Raw genomic sequence first — 19,750 nt, 5'->3', positions numbered from 1 at the left:
TTGTGTTAGTTCTTATCGGCAGGACGCTTATTGCAGGCACCCTGCTAGCAACTCCAATTTTAAGTTTCGGTTCTGCTTACCCTCGATAATGGAGAACCTGGATGCCGATGATTAAGAATTTCGCTATATAGGACCAAATTTATTTTAGATAAACATTTCGCTTAAGCTAAACTCGGGACAAGTGGAACTGTTTCTATTGGGGACCTATCTTTTATTCCCCTGGATCTAAGTACTTCAAGGGGACTGCTGGCTTTCTAAAACATACCAAAAATTGTTTAACCCGGGACATTCTATGGACACTTTACACGAGCCTCAAAATTGGTAAAAAAATAAGGAAAGATTGAGAACAAGCTGATCCTTGGCTACTGAAAAATTTAATTTAAAACAATGTTTATCTGAGAAACGAGGAGATCGGTGACTTCTCAAACTTGTGGGCCAATTAAAGATGTCTCGCTCGCTTTGTAGGCAAACACGGCCTGAAAACCTCCCTACATCACAACAGCAGCAATTGCACTGCTTATACAGCTAATTAATTATCAAAATAAATAATGAACCAAAATTGTTTTTGCTGAATTACTTGAATTCCAATTTGAATTACACCCTAATAATATAATAACCAATAAAGAACAATCCAGCCCCATATTTTCCAGAAAATTAAGAACAGCCAGCCTGAACAACAATTTACTTGTTCTTTTAAAAAAGAGTGCACACTGTTATAAATGAACGCTCTTTTAGATACTGCTGCTTCATCATCATCAGGTATTTCCCCTGTTAAAAAGATAGAAGCAGGAAGTGAGAATGTTGAGGATGACCAATCATATGCCAAAGCTACGCTAGTTCGACTTTCAGCCTCATTTTGAAAAATTCTCCAAATTCTTTTTTCAAAATTTTTGACCGCATATTCGGATTGTGAGCAATGACTTTCGTCTACTTGGAAATTTTCATTGTGGTATTGGTTTCCATTGTTCTCACGATATTGATTTTATGACGACATAAATATGAGCATTTTATAAGGGATTTGACCGTGATTGGCAACTAGGGGGGTAAAGTTTCCCCCTGAAAATTTTCCCTAAAATCTCAAATATAAGCTCAAACAAAATGAAAATTTGTATTCGGTCTTAAATTATGGCGATAAAACCTTATCTGAGCTTAAAAAGTCGTATAATTAAATTTGGAGAAATTTCTAAAACGAGGCCTTTAGTCAAATTGGTGTATGGAGAAAGTATTAGGAATGAGGTGAGATTGTGACAATGATGAATTTATATTCTCATTTGAAAAGATCATAGAACGGGCTGAAATATTAAAACCTACAATAAAGCTTCTGAATACGGTTCCGAAAGAATAAGATGGAAAATATATATTCAGTCGCGAATCGAAATAGGCTAATCAGAAAAACGCGAGCACAAGGCCGGTATAGTTGATCAATCAGTATTGCGTGCCTATAGGAAAAATACCACTGGAGTCAAAGAGAAATAACGAACTCCTGTCTACACAATAGCGGCTGTTTTGTTTGTATGTAGATCGATCCAAAAACTGCTGGATGAAAAGACAAGCGGACTCTGCCAATCGTCTGAAACATATTGTCACTATAGCGTCTTGCACAATTTAGGTTATCTGAAAGGCGTTGTCCGATTGCAGAATCACTTGTTTTAACTGTGTTTCTAGACTTACAAGATCGAAGAGGCTGTTCTCTTAGAGAGGTAGTTTTGTTTCTTCTGTTGGAAGGAAGATGCTTTTATCCTATCCCCCAATCTTTGAGTTGTGCGTCCTATGTAGGCAGAATCACATTGGCACGGCAATTCATAAACACAGTATGTTGTGAAATGTTTGCATTTTTCAAAGCCAAAAACAAATTACCTCAACACTAGGATTTGACATGGGATTTGATATGTATTTAAATGTAACTAATAACGCAAGCGAGTCTGAATGGAGGAGGGCTGAGAAGGCGTGACCGGATTTTTTTCAGGCTACGCCCTCTAGTACGTCTGAAAACGTCCCTTTTAGAAAATACTTGCTTATTTCTACTGAAGTTTTATAAACAGTCTGGTTCAGAGAATATATCATTAGCCAAAGAACAAATAAAATTAGCTTGGGGATAATAGAACATCAAGAAAAACACCTAAAAAATAAACAAAAATAGTTCCCAGTGAAGAAAAACTGCTACTTCTTAGAAGTATACTATCCAATATTGCGTTAGAGCATAGTTAGAGTAAACTTTTCAAAAAGATTGTCCAACCTATTATTGCAAAAAGTGGGGGGGGGGGACTATAGCCCCTGCTATCCCAATGGCTGCGCGGTGCCTGAACAGTGGTCGAGGTTTATATCCAATATATCGTTGGTTGAGGAGATTGGTATGAAGTAGAGATGATTAGTTAACATTGTGTATGTATGTATATATTGTTAGCTATTGTTTTATATCGAATGAAAATAAATTGACAACAACAAGATGGATAGTCATTTCCACTTATAAGCCTAACGTCAAATGCGAAATGGGCGAAGAAAGTAATAGGCACATGGGACTATATGAAAAGGACTTGCAAGATGTAGTTGGTGGTTAAGTGACAGTGACCTAATCGAATCTACCAGTTGTGTGAATTCATTGAAGAGTCAACTCGATTATATTTGTTGAGGTCATTTTGAAGGTCTTTGTCGCTATATAATAAAAGTTGTATCAAAGCGTCATTTGAAAGATCGGTATATCCAAATGGCTTTATTAAATCAAGGATCCTAGCGAGAAGATTTTGACGTTCAACCTCAAAAGCAGGGCAGAGCAGCAAAAGTGTTCTATAGCCTCAATAACATTATTGTTAAGACACATTGGGTTTATGGAAGCCCTAAAATTGTGCTTGACTTTATGAAAACTTAATAAGACCAAGTCTAAGTTGAGTAAGATAGAATAAACCTGTTGGATCGTGAATCCCAAGAGCAGACTTAGCAAGAGGACGAATTTTGGAGATTGACTTTTTTTTAAAGGCAGCAACCGATGATGCAAGGCTAATCCCTTGACCTAGTTCATTCCATTCTGTCAGGTAATGGGGAAAGAAACCAGGCTTGAACTTTTCGATTCTTGCCCCTATTGGTCCAATGATATCCCGATTGACTATCAATTAAAGATCATGGCTCATGTCATTGGCAGCTGAGTTTAGATCTTCTACTACGGTGAACAATGTACTAGCAATAAGCTTGATTTTACACTTCACGCTAGCAGCTAGATCATTAATTTGAACAAGGAAGAGCAGGGGCCCCAGAATAGAATCCTGGGGTACTCCTGCCGAAACATCTTCTCAGAGAGAATCCTTTCCATTTAGAACAGTTCATTATTTTAATTTTGGAGGAAACTTTTATTAAGAAATTGCGTTTAAATCTTGTGAGTTGACTCATGTTTGATTGATGGACACTCCGTTTGTTTGAACATTTACATAATACCATGCTGCGTTCTCTTTGTTTTAGCTTAAAAATGTTTTGTTTCGCTGTGCTGGCTGTTTCATGTTTTGTTGTTCTCAACTGAGGAATTGTGTTTGAGAAGTGTCGTTATATTTTCCGAGTTATCTTCAAATTTTATCAACTTTTAGTAAGCAGAAAGAATTCTCCATTACGCCACAGCGTTTTAGATTATAAACCAGGCAGTCATGCCCTACCCTCACAGTGGAAAGTAAAGCCTGCACCCACGCTAGAGACTTTCATGCTTTTCTACTTTTGCCCTACTTACCAGAACATATTTGAAGAGGGCACGAAATAGCAGTAACATAACATACTGAAGAACTTTTCGTTCGACAATTTTCAGGGTATCAACGTCGAATAATGATCGAAAGCAAGCAGAAAACATATATCCAGGTGTTGATTCAAAACAAAGCGAGAGAAAGAAAGACGCTTGAGCACCTTGAAATTTTGCGGTACCCAAAACTTATCAGCAAATATCTGCCTAACTGCCCAACAGCAATTTATTGACTTAAAAACTGAACATAGACGGGCGCCAGGATTTCATAATGGTTATCGCACATCGGTAGGTAAGCAATGCCAGTTTCCTGTAAAAAATGACCCATTTCTGCACTATCTATATTTATTTCTAGACAGTCGTTATTTATATGTAAAAGATATCTTCTAACTCAGTATGCTTATACACTATGAAACTTGTTTTATTTACATTTTTAGTGTAAGTTTATACTATTAGCTCATCATGGCTTTAACAGGGTTATCAAGTACTGCCATATTGTCAGGTAAGATAAAAACATGCGGTGCATATGCATATCAAATTTCGGGGACTGCTACATTTACTGAATCTTTGTATTTTTTACGTCAGAACCGAAATATATGCTTTGAAAATGACAAGAAAACCGGGTTCAACGTTATTTTAGGTGAAGTGTCAAGAGATATAACCAAAAATCTGAATTGGCTCAATGGCCAGATATAATATGAAAACTTAATCGAAATCTAACATCAATTTATAGGAACTTCTAAATCTGTTTTGCAGAGAATTGTGAGCTCAGCTGACAAGGGGTATTCACTTTTTGAGCAAGTGTTGCACATGTTTGACAAATGAGCAGCGGCGAAAGCATTGCAAACAACATGGCCTTCAATATTTAAACCACTTTTGTGACGTCATAAGGCTTCGTTCTATATTAAAAATCCAATCAAACAGAACTTCAAACTACTGGAAATAATTGTAATCTAAAATCTGACGAAAGAAACATTTTAAAAAGTAAACATTTTTACATTTTATAGGACAGTTTGAAGCTTTCAAATTTCTGCGAGACTTGCTAAAAGTTTAGAACAGGTAATGTTAAAGGAGACATGGCAGAATAAGAAAAACATTGACAGGTTAACGCATAAGTCTTGGCCAACCAGGATGATCATTATTGGCTTCATATTTTGTGGAAAAGGACATTTTTAGCAACTTAACTTGCTGTAGCTATTTGAAATTTGGCTCGCTAAAGAATTGTGCAGCAGTGACGTCAATATTTGTTTCAGGCTGTGCAATACTCTGCTCGCGAAATGTATGTTGCGTGCGAAGAGAGACAACCAAGACTCTATACAACCTTTTAAATAATTTTGGTCCCTCTATGCCATTTATATGGTTCACCGTTGATTCAGGAGGTGCTCCATAGATATCTCAAAGTTCATTTCAGACCAAGGTTCCTGTAATTCAGTACGGTTCAGTACGTAAATAAACCAAAAATAAAGAACAAACGATCTGGTGAAACAAAATACCAACCGCGCATACGTATGGCAAGAACACCACTCAGGGATACAATTCAACTGCCCGGCCAGCCAGACTACATTACGTCCGCTGAGTGTGACACCTTTGAACACGAGACTCCATAATGTATTAGGTCACTGTCTCACTGACATTTTCCATTTCTTGCTGCTTACCAACCATGTCTTTTGACTGCGCTACCGATTTCTGGCCTTTATTGGATAGCAGGCTACATAAATTGAGTTGGCAAAAGTCGTTAACTGGTCCAATAATGCTGCAAAGAGGCATGAAGAAAAACGTTGCGTAGAGCCAACTGAACGTCATCAGGGCCATAAGGAAATGGCTTAACTGAATATATACCAGGACAGAGGAGGGTGCCATGACAAGGCCTAGAAGAGAAAATACAGTGGAAAAGTTTTGCTGAGGCCAGTAACTAACACGGCTGAAAGTAACAGTACGCACGTAAATACGGGTTAAAACCTTTCACATGGCAAGTACTACAGTACTGTAATAGTTTGAACAGACGAAATTGCAATTTTCCATGAAAACAAGGCGTCAAATACCATTCCCTGTCGCCAAAGAGCCTTTGAATGCTCAGTTACTTCGCATGCTCAGTTCAAAGCATTCAAAGACACCTTGTGATCCTGGTTGTTGGCTCCTAAGCCGTATATTTGTAGAAGTTTTTAAAGCAGTTTGATCGGCATTCCATAAACAAAAACTTTCATATGAATTTGTTTTTAAAGTGCATTTCGTAATGACAGTACGTTACTAAACTTTCCCAGTTCTGAAAACCTGCCGCTTGTAACTGAAAACCAACATGCAACTGTAAAAATTGGTGTCACTATAAATAATAATGTTTGAACGAAATATTTAATCCACTTTATCTAATAAACGGATGTTACAACTACTTGTTTTCAACCAAGAATGTTCTTTCTTTTAAGAAATATAAATCTATAATTATCACAAGTTATCAAGATACTAAACAGTACACAGGGCACAAAAAGGTAAAAATAGCTGTCAATCATAATTTACTCACCACTTATGAATGTTGTAATGGCGCCCATAGTGACTGCAGCCCCGATATGTGTAAATGAATACCGAACCCTGTTGATTCGGCACGTTTTGTCCACAGCAGTGCGATATGCAACCCCATAATGCAATGTGAAATCGACAGCTAGGCCAGCAGCAACTGAAAAAATTATCGACTCCATGATGTTTAGCCTCCAACCCGCTAAAACTAAAGTACCAACAGTGACACTTATAACAAAAAGTATTGAGACTACCGTGTATATACTGAGCAAAATGTTGCACGTTGTTAAAAGAACAACACAAAATGCAATGAGAACCGAAATCCCTAAAGATACTGGTGTTCCAGCTGCAAGGCCTTTTTGCAGGTCGTAGAAGTCCAGGTAGGAGTGCCAAAAACATGAACGAAAACTTTCTGGAGCGTTGGCTTTCATTGAATCGAACCACGCTTTAATTTCATTATAGAAGTCGTTGGCCGTGTCAAAAGCTTCCGTAAATTGGTAGCGAGACCCAGCCACTATCAAGATGGCGCGAATATGACCGTCCCTGTTAAACAGAAAGCCGTTGAAACCACGAGACCGGGAAGGGTGTTTGCTTGAGTTGAAATAAGAACGGATACACAACTCTGCTGTTTCTTGTGTAACAGGAAGAGTGTGCCCACAACAAGAAATGGCGTTTGTGCTTGCGTTACATGGTATTGTCAGTGCTTCCAGCATCGTGAGTATGTCAGAACATGCCGCTACATTTCCAGATACAAAAGAGGAGTTCTGCAGTGTCTTACAAAAATGCTTCAACCACAACTGCTCTTCTGGAGAAGTAACAGTGAACTTTTCCTGCAACTTCAAATATCCAAAGTCATCTGGGTTGGTGGTACTAGCCGTGTTGCCATTATTTACTCCAAAAATGAAAAAAATTGGCATGTTGAAGGATTCAACATTGAATTTCGATTTGTAATGCAAGGGGAATTGCTCTATGGAACTGCTGTCTGAAAACATTTGGAAATCTTTAGTTATTGGAAGTCTGAGTTTAGGAGACACAAAAAGAACCAGCAGTCCTCCGACACCAAGAACAGCAAAAAAAATAACGAGAAAGTAACGAAGACGCATCACTACTGCCGGGAGAACCTTGCTGAATATGTCCTGCGAAATTCGTGCAGCAAATGATTTAATTTTTGAACATGAGCTGCCTGACACATTCGACGTTGGTTCGCCTGGTGGGTACGAAAACCAAGAAGGGGCTATCCTGTTCATACATCGACTCAAATGTTTCTCGCTGATTACCACGGCAACTGGAAACCAAGCAACCATCATGAAGTAGTTCATTAATATACTGGTGCCAGCATAGATACCAAAACACCTGAAAAACAAAACAAAGCTCAGGGGGAAATCAGAGCATAAAAATTAATACAATAAATTACATAAAGCTTGGTAATTGTTAGTTCCTTCGAAATATTTTGATCATCAAATCTTTCATAATCATTTTACAAATGAAACTTTACAGTGAGAATGGTATACTGCTTAAGTTACTATTTAATTTCATAAAACTCATATTGAATAGTGTAGCAATTAAATTATTACTATTCAGCCAAAGACATTTTTCGGTATAATATGTACTAATACTCGATGTTACAGGTTACATTGCTCTTAAAAGAATTCCCTTTTTACTAGGGCTATTTTACTCTTCTTCTTTTCTTGGATTCCAAATAACTACTTACACAAGTTACACAAGGTTAACACAAGCTACAGAAGGTTAACACAAGTTACACAAGATAACACAAGTATAATGTGGTGTTTAATTTCTTTCTGCGCATACCGAATGGCGATTATGCTTGAAGAGGAGCCAGCGAAGAAAGCTGCAGCTGTTGTAAAACTCGTCACAAACATAGCCCCCAATGCATGCTTTATGGAGTAGGCTGTCCACCTGATCATTGCATCGTCAAAAGATTCATCGCTTTTGTACGGCATGGCGGCCTTAGCTTCACTCCATGCGCCCATGTAAACAAATGCATCATCAGCACCAATACCCACGAGAAAAACGAGAGTCAAAACATTCAGGAAAGGAAAGAAAGAGAGCCTAAATACGATACCATAAAAAAAGTAGGCGAGAACAGCTGCAATAACAATGCAAAAAAAAGTCATCAAACCGATAAACACCGAGCCTGAATACAAAATTATGAGGATGAAAACTATTAAGATTGCGCTAGATAGCAAGGCACCTTCTACAAATAACTTTTTCTCGAAGATTTGGAATTTCAGATTATAAAATTCAAAGGCAGCAACTTGCACTTGGCCTTCAGTTCTTTCATCCAGGTTTTTCAAGTTGGCTTCATACACCGACTTATACAAAGTGTTATCAAATGGTGAATAGAGCCTTTCACTAACAAGGGTCAGTTTCAATCTAGTTGGTTCACTGGCAAACGTAGAATCTGTGAGATATTTAAAAGAATTAAATAAAATGCGAGTATGTTTTGAGCAATTGTGGGGCAAACGGCTGCAAAAAGTAGGATCATTTAAACAGCTTCCGAGTAGACCATCTTTGTAGCTACTTGAGCAATGCATAAGTCGTAACTTGAATCGATTAACGTCACTCTGGGTAAGGTGCATGCAGGATGTCCGATTAGCCAATGCAGCTGCGTAATTGGCTATGCTGTGGCTAGGGCAAGGTAAATTCTGAATACCCCTTGCAACGTTGCTTTTAAAAAACTCATTGGATCGCATTATCTGATTCTGCAGTTGACAAAGGCTTTTCAGCTTATTTGCATCAAAAAGATCGCCATTTGTTTTCTCCTCGTAGATTATTTTGTTTCCCTCCACATCACCGACAATGTTCGTTAAATAGATACAGGAATTTTCAAGATTTTGCAGTGGTACTGAGGGTGGGCTCCTTTTGCGTCTGCCTCCAGTGTTTTTTTGTGGACTGCTAAAAAGTATTTTCGCATCATAAGCTTTCTTCAGATTGTCATAAGCGTTCTTGTTATTACTCAAGACAGTGTCTCGGGGCTCGAATCCCTGTTAAAAGACGAAATTGACCAATGTGAAAACTGAAGATCTCCAAGCAACAACAAGAAAACTGTACGCAACAAAACATAGTAAGATTTTAAAAAGATTTTCTTTAAAAGATACAATATCGAAACATAATGGTCTGGGTGAATCACTAAAAACTTCAAATTTACCATAGTTATGTAATTTTTTAGATGATAGAACTGTCTTCCACAAAAACAGTTTTATGTAGTTACCACAAGAAAACTGAGTTACCTTTGTTGGCTGTGAGAAGTTCGGAAGGTCTTGAGCTCCTAGTTGTGGAACAAAGCCAATGACCGCAGCCCAAATAAACATCAGCAGAACAACAATAATGTTAACATATGGATACTTGACAAGAAACTTCGCATACCTGGGAAGAAGAAGGAAATTTTGTTGCTTAATATTAATATAAACATTAGGCAGCTTCCTTTTACAAGCATGATCTGAAAAAGCACAAATTAACGGATCACGCATAATGATTTGATTAAGATAATTTTATGAAACTAACATAAAAACTTTACTTACATAAATATTAATTAGCAGCCTACTGCATCTACTTTTATTTCAAGAAAGATTTCCACTGTAGAGACCTTATGGTTCATATTGAGCAAATTTTTAAAAATGGGGGCACCGAAGATTGAACTTTATACATCAATGCTGTTCTTAAAGGACGGTAATAGGCCAGGCGGAGAATGGGCGTAGGGTTTCTCTTCGGGAAACGAAAGCAATCAAATGTTACAAAGTTTTGTATGTTCTAGGTCCGTTGACCTTCATTTTATCGAGGACCTAAATGAAAATACTTCGTACTTCTTACCGGGTTCTGTGTAATGAAACTTAGATTTAGAAGATCACTAAGATAATGCACAAGATTCTCCTAAATTTCTTTCTTCGACTTTAACTTCAACTGACCTTCCATTTTGACCAACTACTCTGACACTAGCACAAGGATGTTTATCTAGCCCATTTATTTTTGCTCCATTTTAAAATGAGTTAGACAAATCTATAGGAAATACCTCGGTAGGCTTCAATATGGGCACTGGAAATAGAAAAATTAGTAAACTGCTATACCTTGAAGATTTCAATTTAGAAGAAATATTCTTGTCTCGAAGAAATATTCTTGACGAAATTCTAATTCATCTAATACGTATTTTGAGAAAGACACAAGCCATGGTCAAAGATATTAGGCCTTTTCCAATCGGTCGTGTTTAGTTCGCTATTTTTGTATTCCTTTCTCTACATATGATCCATCATTATGCTTATCATCGAATTCACCATTCGCATTTGATCCGCAAGGTTTTCCCTCAAATCTTCTCCATCAAATCTTCTCCGTCAAAGTAAAGGAGGCGTCTCTTATATTTGAGCACATTCTACAGTATATATCTCCAAAGAGATATCTAACATTTTTCAAGGTTTTTCTCCTGTGATGGTTTCGATGACTCTATGAGAGTATCTTTTCTTGGTGACATCAAACCAACTCTGTCTGGCCTCAGAAACGGCTTTCCTGCGTCGCTTAGTAGTAAACCTGACAACCATCGTGCGGATCTTTCTAATATTCACAAATATCGGCCGTCCAACTCTTTGTGTTCGGTGAATGACGTTGTCATGTTTTCTTCAACGCATTTCTAAGCTCTTTTGTTTTGCCCCCACTCTGCATAGTCAATGCAAAGGCACAGTCGCCTATGATACCGCTCTTGATCATCCAGGTCTTTCTCCAGTTTTCAAATTTACCTCTCCTTCACCTTCGCCTCGTTTTGCTGTATTATTATAACATAAAGACCCTTTGTGCGAACCTTTGTTTTCATAGCTCCGTTTATAAACAAGAAAATAGCTGCAAAAACTAACAAATTGCCTAATCTCAATTTTTTTCCTCGGATTTCTGTATTTCAATGGCTAAATATTGATTTTCCGAGATGGGCCATCGCGAATTATTTTTATATTGCACGTGATTCGTGAAGCCATAATGCACAAAATAATTCAACAAGAAAGCTAAAATTTCTTCTACCAAAGGTCTTATAACAATAATAATTATATATTCGGATAGCTCTAATGAGGAGCTTTCATTGGATGCAAGACAAATTCTATTTTGCTGATATCAGCAAATTGACCGATGACGTCGCCAAATCAAAATAGGCCTTTTACCCTCACTGTTTCGAAACTTCTCATTCTTGGACTGTCAACTGTACTTTCTTAAGATATTCTATCACTCTCTGATAGAGAAACACGCCCATTGAGTAGGTATACCTAACATTGGTTTACATAGCTCATTAATTAACGTATGTATGATGACGTCATAAACATAAATTTCTTAAAATGATATAGATAAAATTGTTTTTTACTTCTGAAAATTACGCTATCTTGTTTTGTATATTTCTAGTGAGGTCGTGGAGCGTTCAATTCTAGGTCAACTGAGAAAAAAATGGTAGAAAAGCGAATTTTCCACCATCCAGTGCAGAATTTTTTCCTCTATAACATACTCAAAATCGCCCAAAATCGACCGTGGGAAAAAAATTTTATTGAGGTTTATATGATATACGAGGCCACATTCGATAATCAAGTACTTGTCGCGCAACTGAGGGATCTGTTCAAAAAAGCAAGAAATCTGTTTTTTTTTTAATTTTTAAGGAAAAATTCTCGTATTCAAGGCCTGAAAAATGAATAAGAGGACTAATAAAGGAAGTAGTCAGTTTTTCTGATTTCTCTAAATACATGTGCAGGAATTTTATAATAGACAGGCAGTTTTTGAATGCCAAAATACAAAATTCGTTAACGCACCTTGAATGTGGGACATTTATCATTATTTTAGGATACATAAAGTTATTCAATGACTTAGCAATTTACTTGGGGGAGGGGCTATTGGGGACATGCCAGCAAAATGTGTAATGTCCTTTTGTGATTTGGCAACTAGGGGCAGTTCCCCCTCCCTTACCGAGTTGAAGCAAGTCTGACGCCCTTTTTGGGAGATTGTGCGCCCCTTTGAAGAATCAGAATCGGGTGAAAAAGTGTCTGAGACTTATAGGTTAATTTACTTCAAGGATTACCTAAAAGTAAACAACAATTTTTGTGAAAACTTCCTTAAAATGTGAAAAAAGAATATAGGGTTTGAAATTGTTTTATACCGCGTACACTCGTCCCCACTTTCTGAATATTCTTCAGCGTCCCCACTACCCACTGCCCCTCCTTCAAATTTGCTCTGGAACCGCCCCTGGCAGAATCGCTGAGCAATTTGGTAGACTAAAACTTTGTGATATGCAAGCTAGTTTTTAAAAAATAGAAAGGCAGTACACGTTATGAAAAAGGTGCCTAAAACATCAAAAAGCACAGTGAAAGACACGTAAAACTTGATTTAAACAATTATTCAACAAAGAAAGTTAAAAGAACCCCAATTGGTATAGTTTTAGTTCATCAAAACTGTCGTCGAGTCTTTCTTAACCCAAGAAAGGCACCTCGAAAAAGTTAAGATGTTAGCGCAACACCTTGTTCTAAAAGACTGGAATCAAGTTTTACCGAGTTTAGTTGAAAAAAATATTGCTTCCTGTGTGGTAATGCTGCTACAAATGACTATATAACAATGATGCATCATTCCAGGTAAGGCTTTCTCCCGTTAAGGCCCTATGATGCCATAAGTTGACTCACTTTTATTTGCCTCGTAACACTGCATTCATACCTATTTTGTATAAAGGAACCCGAGGCCATAGATTTGCAGGAAGGTTTTAGAAAAGATGGACATTTTTAACCACATTGGAAAGAACAGTGATTTGATAAAAGTAGCAAACAGATTTTTCCGTCAAGCAGAGAATCGAAGTAATTTGAAAACACCAATGGTATTTACAGAAGAAGATAAAAAATGGAGGATAACGAGTGATGAGGCTTAAGAGATTTTTCGTTGCAGTCACGAACAAGCTGATACGCGAATTGTTCTGCATGCTTGTCTTAAAGATACCGATGTTGTAATTTCATCCAAAGATACTGATGTTCTGATATTGCTAGTTCATTCGCTTAGAATTATTAAACCCAAAATGATGGAAATTGATCAAAGTAAACATGTTGAGATCAGGAATGTATGCATGTACTTAAGTGAAGATATATGCCTAAAGCTACAAAAAAATTCACGCTGTTACTGGACACGACACGACGTCGTTCTTCTTTGGCGAGACAGCAGTTATGACTCTGATTTCAATAGTGATGTTAACATAAAGAAAATACAAACTTCTAGAAGTAAAATGGATATCATATTTTTTGGCGATTCATCTATCAGTGAAAGTGATAGTGACAGTGGGGATGGCGCCTGGCTTTCATAAACCGTTAATTACTACAAAAGTATTTTGTTATGTTTAATATATTGATGTTATGCTTTGCTTTAGACTTTAGCTTCTATAGAGTGATTTGAAGAAGCCTCCTATCGAAATATATACCGTTTCTGACCTTTTATTACCGTATAGAGAAATTTGTATATGACGTCATCAAAGAAACGTCAATCAAAGAGATATGCAAAGAAATTCTAGGTATACCTATCCAATGGAATTGTTGCTCTATCGGTGAGAGAACATCTTAAGAAAGGACAATTATCAGTCAAAGAATAGGAAATCTGCGAAACAGTGGGGGTACAAGGCTTATTTTGGTTTAATGAAGTAATCAATCAATTTGCTGATTTAAGCAAAATAGAATTTCTTGTCCATGAAATGAAAGCTCTTTCTTAGAGCTATCCGAATATATAATTATTATTGTTTTAAGACTTTTGATAGAAGAAATTTTAGCTTTCTTGTTGAATTATTTTTTGCATTATGGCGTCACGAATCACGTGCAATTTAAAAATAATTTGCGATGGCCCATCTCGAAAAATCAATCTTAAGCCATTGAAATACAGAAATCCGAAGAAAAAATTGACATTAGGCAATTTGTTAGTTTTTTGCAGCTATTTTCCTGTCTATTAACTCGGCGAACTTACTATCAAAATATCTTTGACATTTCGCTATAAACTTCCCGCAATATATTTTAAGTAATCCGTCTAATAACGACCAATAATTTCAAAAAATGAACATACAAAGATTATCAATGAGCTAACGTCATGTTCGACAGGTGCATCTCGACATTTACACTTCTCCTCAAAACACCAAACACATTGTAGCTCACTAGCTAAAGGAACCTCACTTTTCCTTCCCACTTTATCACGAGAAAAGAAACTAAATTGTAGTAGTCACGCTCGAAATACCCTTGGTTGAAACTTTAGACGCTGCAATCAAATTGATATGTTGATGAGCCAAGAAGAATGGAATGCTTAATAGCAGTGTGAATAATTATTAAACATTAATTTGAAAAAAAGAAATCTATTAACCATTAAAATGGATGCAGTCTACTTGTCTCATCTGATACAAGAGTAAAGTAAAGACTGATTTGTAGAAGAGCAATTTTGCTTAATGGTAATATGCAAGTAATATGTTTGTTTCAAACTGTTTCTCTGAGCTGTGAAGAGCGGGCGGGGGCGGTAATACTTACCCCACGCCCCCCTCAACACCCTACACACTCTGTTGAAATTGTTCAAACTCTATTCAAACACTTGTTGGCAAAGTTTCGAAAAGTAGAGTTCTGTTGGGTTTTTTTCTTTCATAGTTCCAAAAGCAATAGCTTTAGCAAGCAGTAGGCAAGTGTCCCCCAAAATTTCAAATGATTCCCTGTCGGCAGCCGGAGTCTAGAACCTAGCAGACAACTGTCGGTATATCCAGGGCCACTTAATTTCCACCTTGATCGGATGCAATCCAATAACACCTTCAAACCAGAGAGATTTAGCTTCAATGATAAAGGGACTTACAGAAATATCAGATTCAAGGATTGTCATACCCTTGAACAGAACACGATCTTTGAGCTTCAATAATTTATGGATGCCCCCTCGATAGATTTCTGTCTGGGACAAGGAATTGCAGATTACCAACACATAGAGTTTATTTGCATTTCCGTCTCTTTAGCTTAAAAATGTTCTATCATAAAAAATAAACTCACGAAAGGAGAACAGATCTTGATATATGCAAAAGGCCTTTTATGGATATTCACTATTTTAATTTTTGAAGACGATATGGAAAGAGTGGGATGTTTTTATTTCCTGAGTGACAGGTTGAGTACCAGCGGAGGATGTGAAGTTGCAGTGACAGCAAGAGCAAGAAGTGGATGAGAAAAATTCGGAGAGTGCAGTTAATTGCTTCTTGAAAGTAGGTTTTCTCTGAAGATAAAAGGAAGGATTTATAAAGACCTGTGTAAGATAAGTTATGTTATATGGTGGTGAAACATGGCGCTCAAAATAAAACGAGATGGAAATTTTAAGAAGGGCGGAGAGAGCCATGGTGAGGATGATACGTTGGGTGAAACTGATGGATAAGAAGAACACAGACAAACTGATAGACATATTGGGCTGGAAAGAAATGGTGGATAAGGTGGCGAAAGCAAATGGAGTGTGATGGTATGTCTTGAGGAAACAAGAAGATGACGTTCTAAGAAAGGCGCTATCTTTTGTTGACGGTCCGAGAAAGAGAGAAAGATTCCAAAAGACTTTGAAAAAGCAAGTGGGAGAAGAAGTGAAGAAATATTATTTACAGAAAGGAGATGCTTAACATCGAGAGAAATGGTGCACAATAATGAAAGGAATTCCTTCAGGGCATAAGTAAATCTGGCCAACCGGTTTAAACTTGTCAAAAGCGGATCAAAACTGGATTGATGACCGATGATGAGTGTGAAAATGAGCCTCTGCATTGGGTATTTTCAGAGTATTTGGAGGTACAAGAGTATTTTGAGCAATGAAAATCAATGAAAGCTTTTGATCAAAAATTTGAAAATGTAAACCTAATATTTGAAAGCAATGCAGCATTTAACATTTTGCAAAATATGCCAAAATTGAATAAAATCTTGTAGAAAAATTTTATAGTGACAACTTATCAACCAGTTTGCAGAGTAGGGCAGATTATAACAATATATTTGATGAGCCAACAGAACAGTCATGCGGGTGTACAAAGTCATTGAAAACTTTGCAAGACCCTTTAATGTCCGCATTGAAATAGGAAAAAACTATGGATCGTAGTTACAAAAAAACTTTAAGAATATTTCCTTGGATTTTCTCCCACCAAATTCTATTTCAGTTGCAGTTTCTGGCCAACCTTATATTAACATTATCTAAAAAATTTCTGGCTGCCAACCATGGTGATGGCCTTTAATAACTACAAACACATTTTGGCCCTTTTTTACAACATTTTTCGCTGTCCCTGGATCAAACTTCAAGTCAACCTGACGAATAATAATGTCCTAAATTAAAAAATGTTCAGTGGGGCAAAGAACAGTCTTCTGGCTCAACCTGGTACCAAAAAACCAAAAGTTTAAAAAGTTACGTAACTTTGTTGATAAAAACTATTTCTATGGGCTGATATGATGATATGACGAAATAATAGGACTTTTTATCTAATCTCAAATTTAGCCTGGTCAGTATGAGATCTGGACTTAAATTTGAATAGCTTTGTAAAAGTTAAAAACTCAATGGACCCCGAATAAAATCCACATTTTTTCTGGCCTGGTACTCAAAGTACACTAGGGTATCAAAAGTATTGCACCACCTTGTTCAAAATGGCTGCACTTTTTGTAAACTTTTCGGCAATACAAAACATTTACATGCAAGAGTTGGGTGAAATAGGCATATTTTGTAGCAAATTTCAGTGGGAAAAAGTTACGCCATAGAAAATTTAGTTAGAAATGTTTAAATTAAGCAAAGACATTTTTGTTTGTAAAAATGTAGACCATGCCTAAGGAAGAAAAAAATGGCAAATGAGGGGCGAGTCGCTATAAAATATTTACAGGAAAGTGGTCTTCAGTTTTCAAAAAAAAGATCAAGATAGATGCAGTCACACAACAGCTGCAGGAAATTAAAAGAGATTTCTCTAGAGTGTTACAATAGTAAAGAAACCGAGAAGTGGGCGACCAAAAATACATAGATGTTAGAAGGGAACGAATTTGTCGGTTTTATTTCACTGTGTTTGCACCTAGGGGCAGTAAAAGACATGAAACTCGAAACTGGGCAGGATTTTGCAGCTCAAAATCTGTCCACAGAAAATATAATGAGTGTTTTGAAAAAATACAAAAGAAAAATTTAACCTGAGTAAATGGAAACTATTTTTACAAAGAATTATTCCCAAACAAAAGAAATTAAAGCTTTGACATAGTCAGAGCAAAGTCCAATTTTCCCTTAAAAGGTTTGACTTCAAATGAAAAAGGTTACAAACTGTGATCCAAAAGGTGGTCCAAAGACCAGAGAATCATTAATTGTAAGAGGTTTCAAGGCCTAATACGAAATTCCACAAGAATACCTTGGCCAAATGTATGGATCCATTTCAAGGAGGCTTTTTGCGGTTTCAAAAGTTTGTGGCTACCCATCAAATTATTGAAATTTGAAAATATTGAAAGACATTTTCTACTGTTATTTTTAAAACAAATGCTCTAAATAGATTGACGTTTTGATTGTTGTTGTTTTGCTTTCAACCAATTGTCATTCGCCACTTAAAAACAGAATTAATTTGCATAACAGTCGCTTTCTATCATTCTTGTGTCATTTCTCCTCCTTCGAGGTGGTGCAATACTTTTGATACCCTAGTGTACTTAAGAACCCTTGACTTAGATCAATGACATTATGTTGTCAAACAAAAGTATATTAGTTAATGTCTAATTCTTTATTATTATGAGGCTTTAGACTGGTGCGGTTACCACAAAATCTCAAGATAGTATTCAATATAATCTACTAAGACTGCAATTAAACAGAAGGGGTTCCAAAATTTAAGCTGACATTAGTAAATTTATCCAAGAACCACAAATACAACAATATTGAACCTTAAAGACAGCCATTGAGACAAAGATAGATTGTCAACAATTAAAAAATGCTGGAGAGGGTCCCTTCCATGTTCAACCTTGGAGCATGCCTTTATTTGATTTTAATTAAAAAATCCCTACTCCGGGACCTGACACTAGGCACCCTCCTAATAATTTTATCTAGCCCTGAGGTTTTGCTGTCTGACTGGATGTCTGTTAAATGAGCAGCTAGACAATTATTTATTCTTATAAAATGGGTTGGAAATTGAAAAACTTAACTTTTTTCAAAATTGTACAAACAGAAGCTACATTACTAGTAATATTTCAATAGAAATCAAAATTGTTAAAGCAGTTCTTTCATTATAGTGTTCTCAACATTTTTCACCTTGTTTCAAAATATCACTAAATAAAGCATTTTCTTCGTTTTATTTGATTTCTGTTATTATATAACAACTTTCTTTCAGAAAACTAAAACTATAACATTATAGCATCTGCTTTGATTTAGCAGTCCTTTGACCTAAGGCTGAGCTCCAAAGCAAACCATATCTTTTAAACCTTAGTATAGATATGAGAAATTCATAACCAGTACCAGACAGGGCCTTCCAGCTGCCATCTATAAACAAATTTTTCCATGACAACAGATTGTAATAAACCATTCATTCTTTGATTATTATTAATTGTTGATAGCGCTCTTAGAGATGCTTCTGTGATGCTACTTTGATGTCGAGAAAGTTTGGATTTGTCGTTATTGTAATTAAGACCTTTGATGTGAGTAACTCTTCTTTTGAAATAGTAAAGAAGCACACAACCCAAAGACCACAAAAAATGATGAGAACAACTCCATTTTACTGACCAGTTTGATCTTTGCCTAATGTTTATTCTTTTCGATCTAATGTTAATCTAAAGAGGAAAAGGCAAATGGTCACTGTACCTCGTCGTAACTTTATCCAAAATTGGATCTACTGTATTGTCCTCCTTTTCTCCTTCATGAATTTCAACAACATCGTCCAATTCGCTACCTCTCTCTTGGCAATTTGAGCTGCCTAAATTCTCCATTATTGCACCTGCGAATTCTCCATTAACCATGGAGACAGCAACAATCTCAACACTGAACTGAAAGTCATATGTTTGTCTGTCTCGTTTAAGTAGGAAGAAATTCTGCCATTCCTTGTGACCTTGTGACCGTGCGCCTGATAAAATAAACGGGGGGGGGGGGGGGGATCATGGCCAAGTCCTAAATTTTAACCTTTAGCGACGCGATGAGAAGAAAAGGGGTGCCAACGGTCAGAAAAGACTCTTGGCCTCCTCACTCTCCATCCAACTGAGTCATTTTTACTACGAAAAATTCGTGAAGAAATTTCGGAAAAATATTTTGACGGAATGTTCTTCAATGAAGTTGAAAATGAGACGGAAATTGGTCACTAAAAAATTGTTTGCATTTAAAATTTTTGAGATTTCTCTTTGAGAATTTTGAGAATTTTGAGAATTTGAGAATTTCAAAGAAAAACTATTCGCATATAAGGTCAAAAGCTAAATATATGTATCCTTTTAATCAATTCAATGCTAATTACGTCGTTATTCTCGTTTATATCGTCTTTATAATTATTTTTATTGCCTCGACGAAACAAAGGTACTCATCATTATGTCTAGTACATGACTCCATTGTCGGCATGTGACA

General features: G+C 36.5%; 1 protein-coding gene across 1 annotated transcript; it reads right to left on the bottom strand.

The window, feature by feature from the left end:
* Positions 1-110: 110 nt before the first annotated feature.
* LOC135687071 (protein dispatched homolog 1) lies at positions 111-19,235 on the bottom strand. The gene is made up of 5 exons (XM_065203518.2): positions 19,004-19,235; positions 9,475-9,610; positions 8,033-9,228; positions 6,231-7,576; positions 111-5,583 (listed from the first exon to the last, which is right to left on the bottom strand). Exons 1-5 carry the CDS (start codon positions 19,156-19,158, stop codon positions 5,327-5,329), a joined length of 3,090 nt encoding a protein of 1,029 aa, XP_065059590.2. The 5' UTR covers positions 19,159-19,235; the 3' UTR covers positions 111-5,326.
* Between the last annotated feature and the right edge of the window lie 515 nt (positions 19,236-19,750).

Source organism: Rhopilema esculentum, chromosome 20 (assembly GCF_057945365.1).
Source record: "Rhopilema esculentum isolate cy_ngs chromosome 20, ASM5794536v1, whole genome shotgun sequence".
Classification (NCBI taxonomy): Eukaryota; Metazoa; Cnidaria; class Scyphozoa; order Rhizostomeae; family Rhizostomatidae; genus Rhopilema; species Rhopilema esculentum.
Note: the sequence above shows the minus strand (reverse complement) of the source record. Positions and strands in the feature narration are given on the sequence as shown.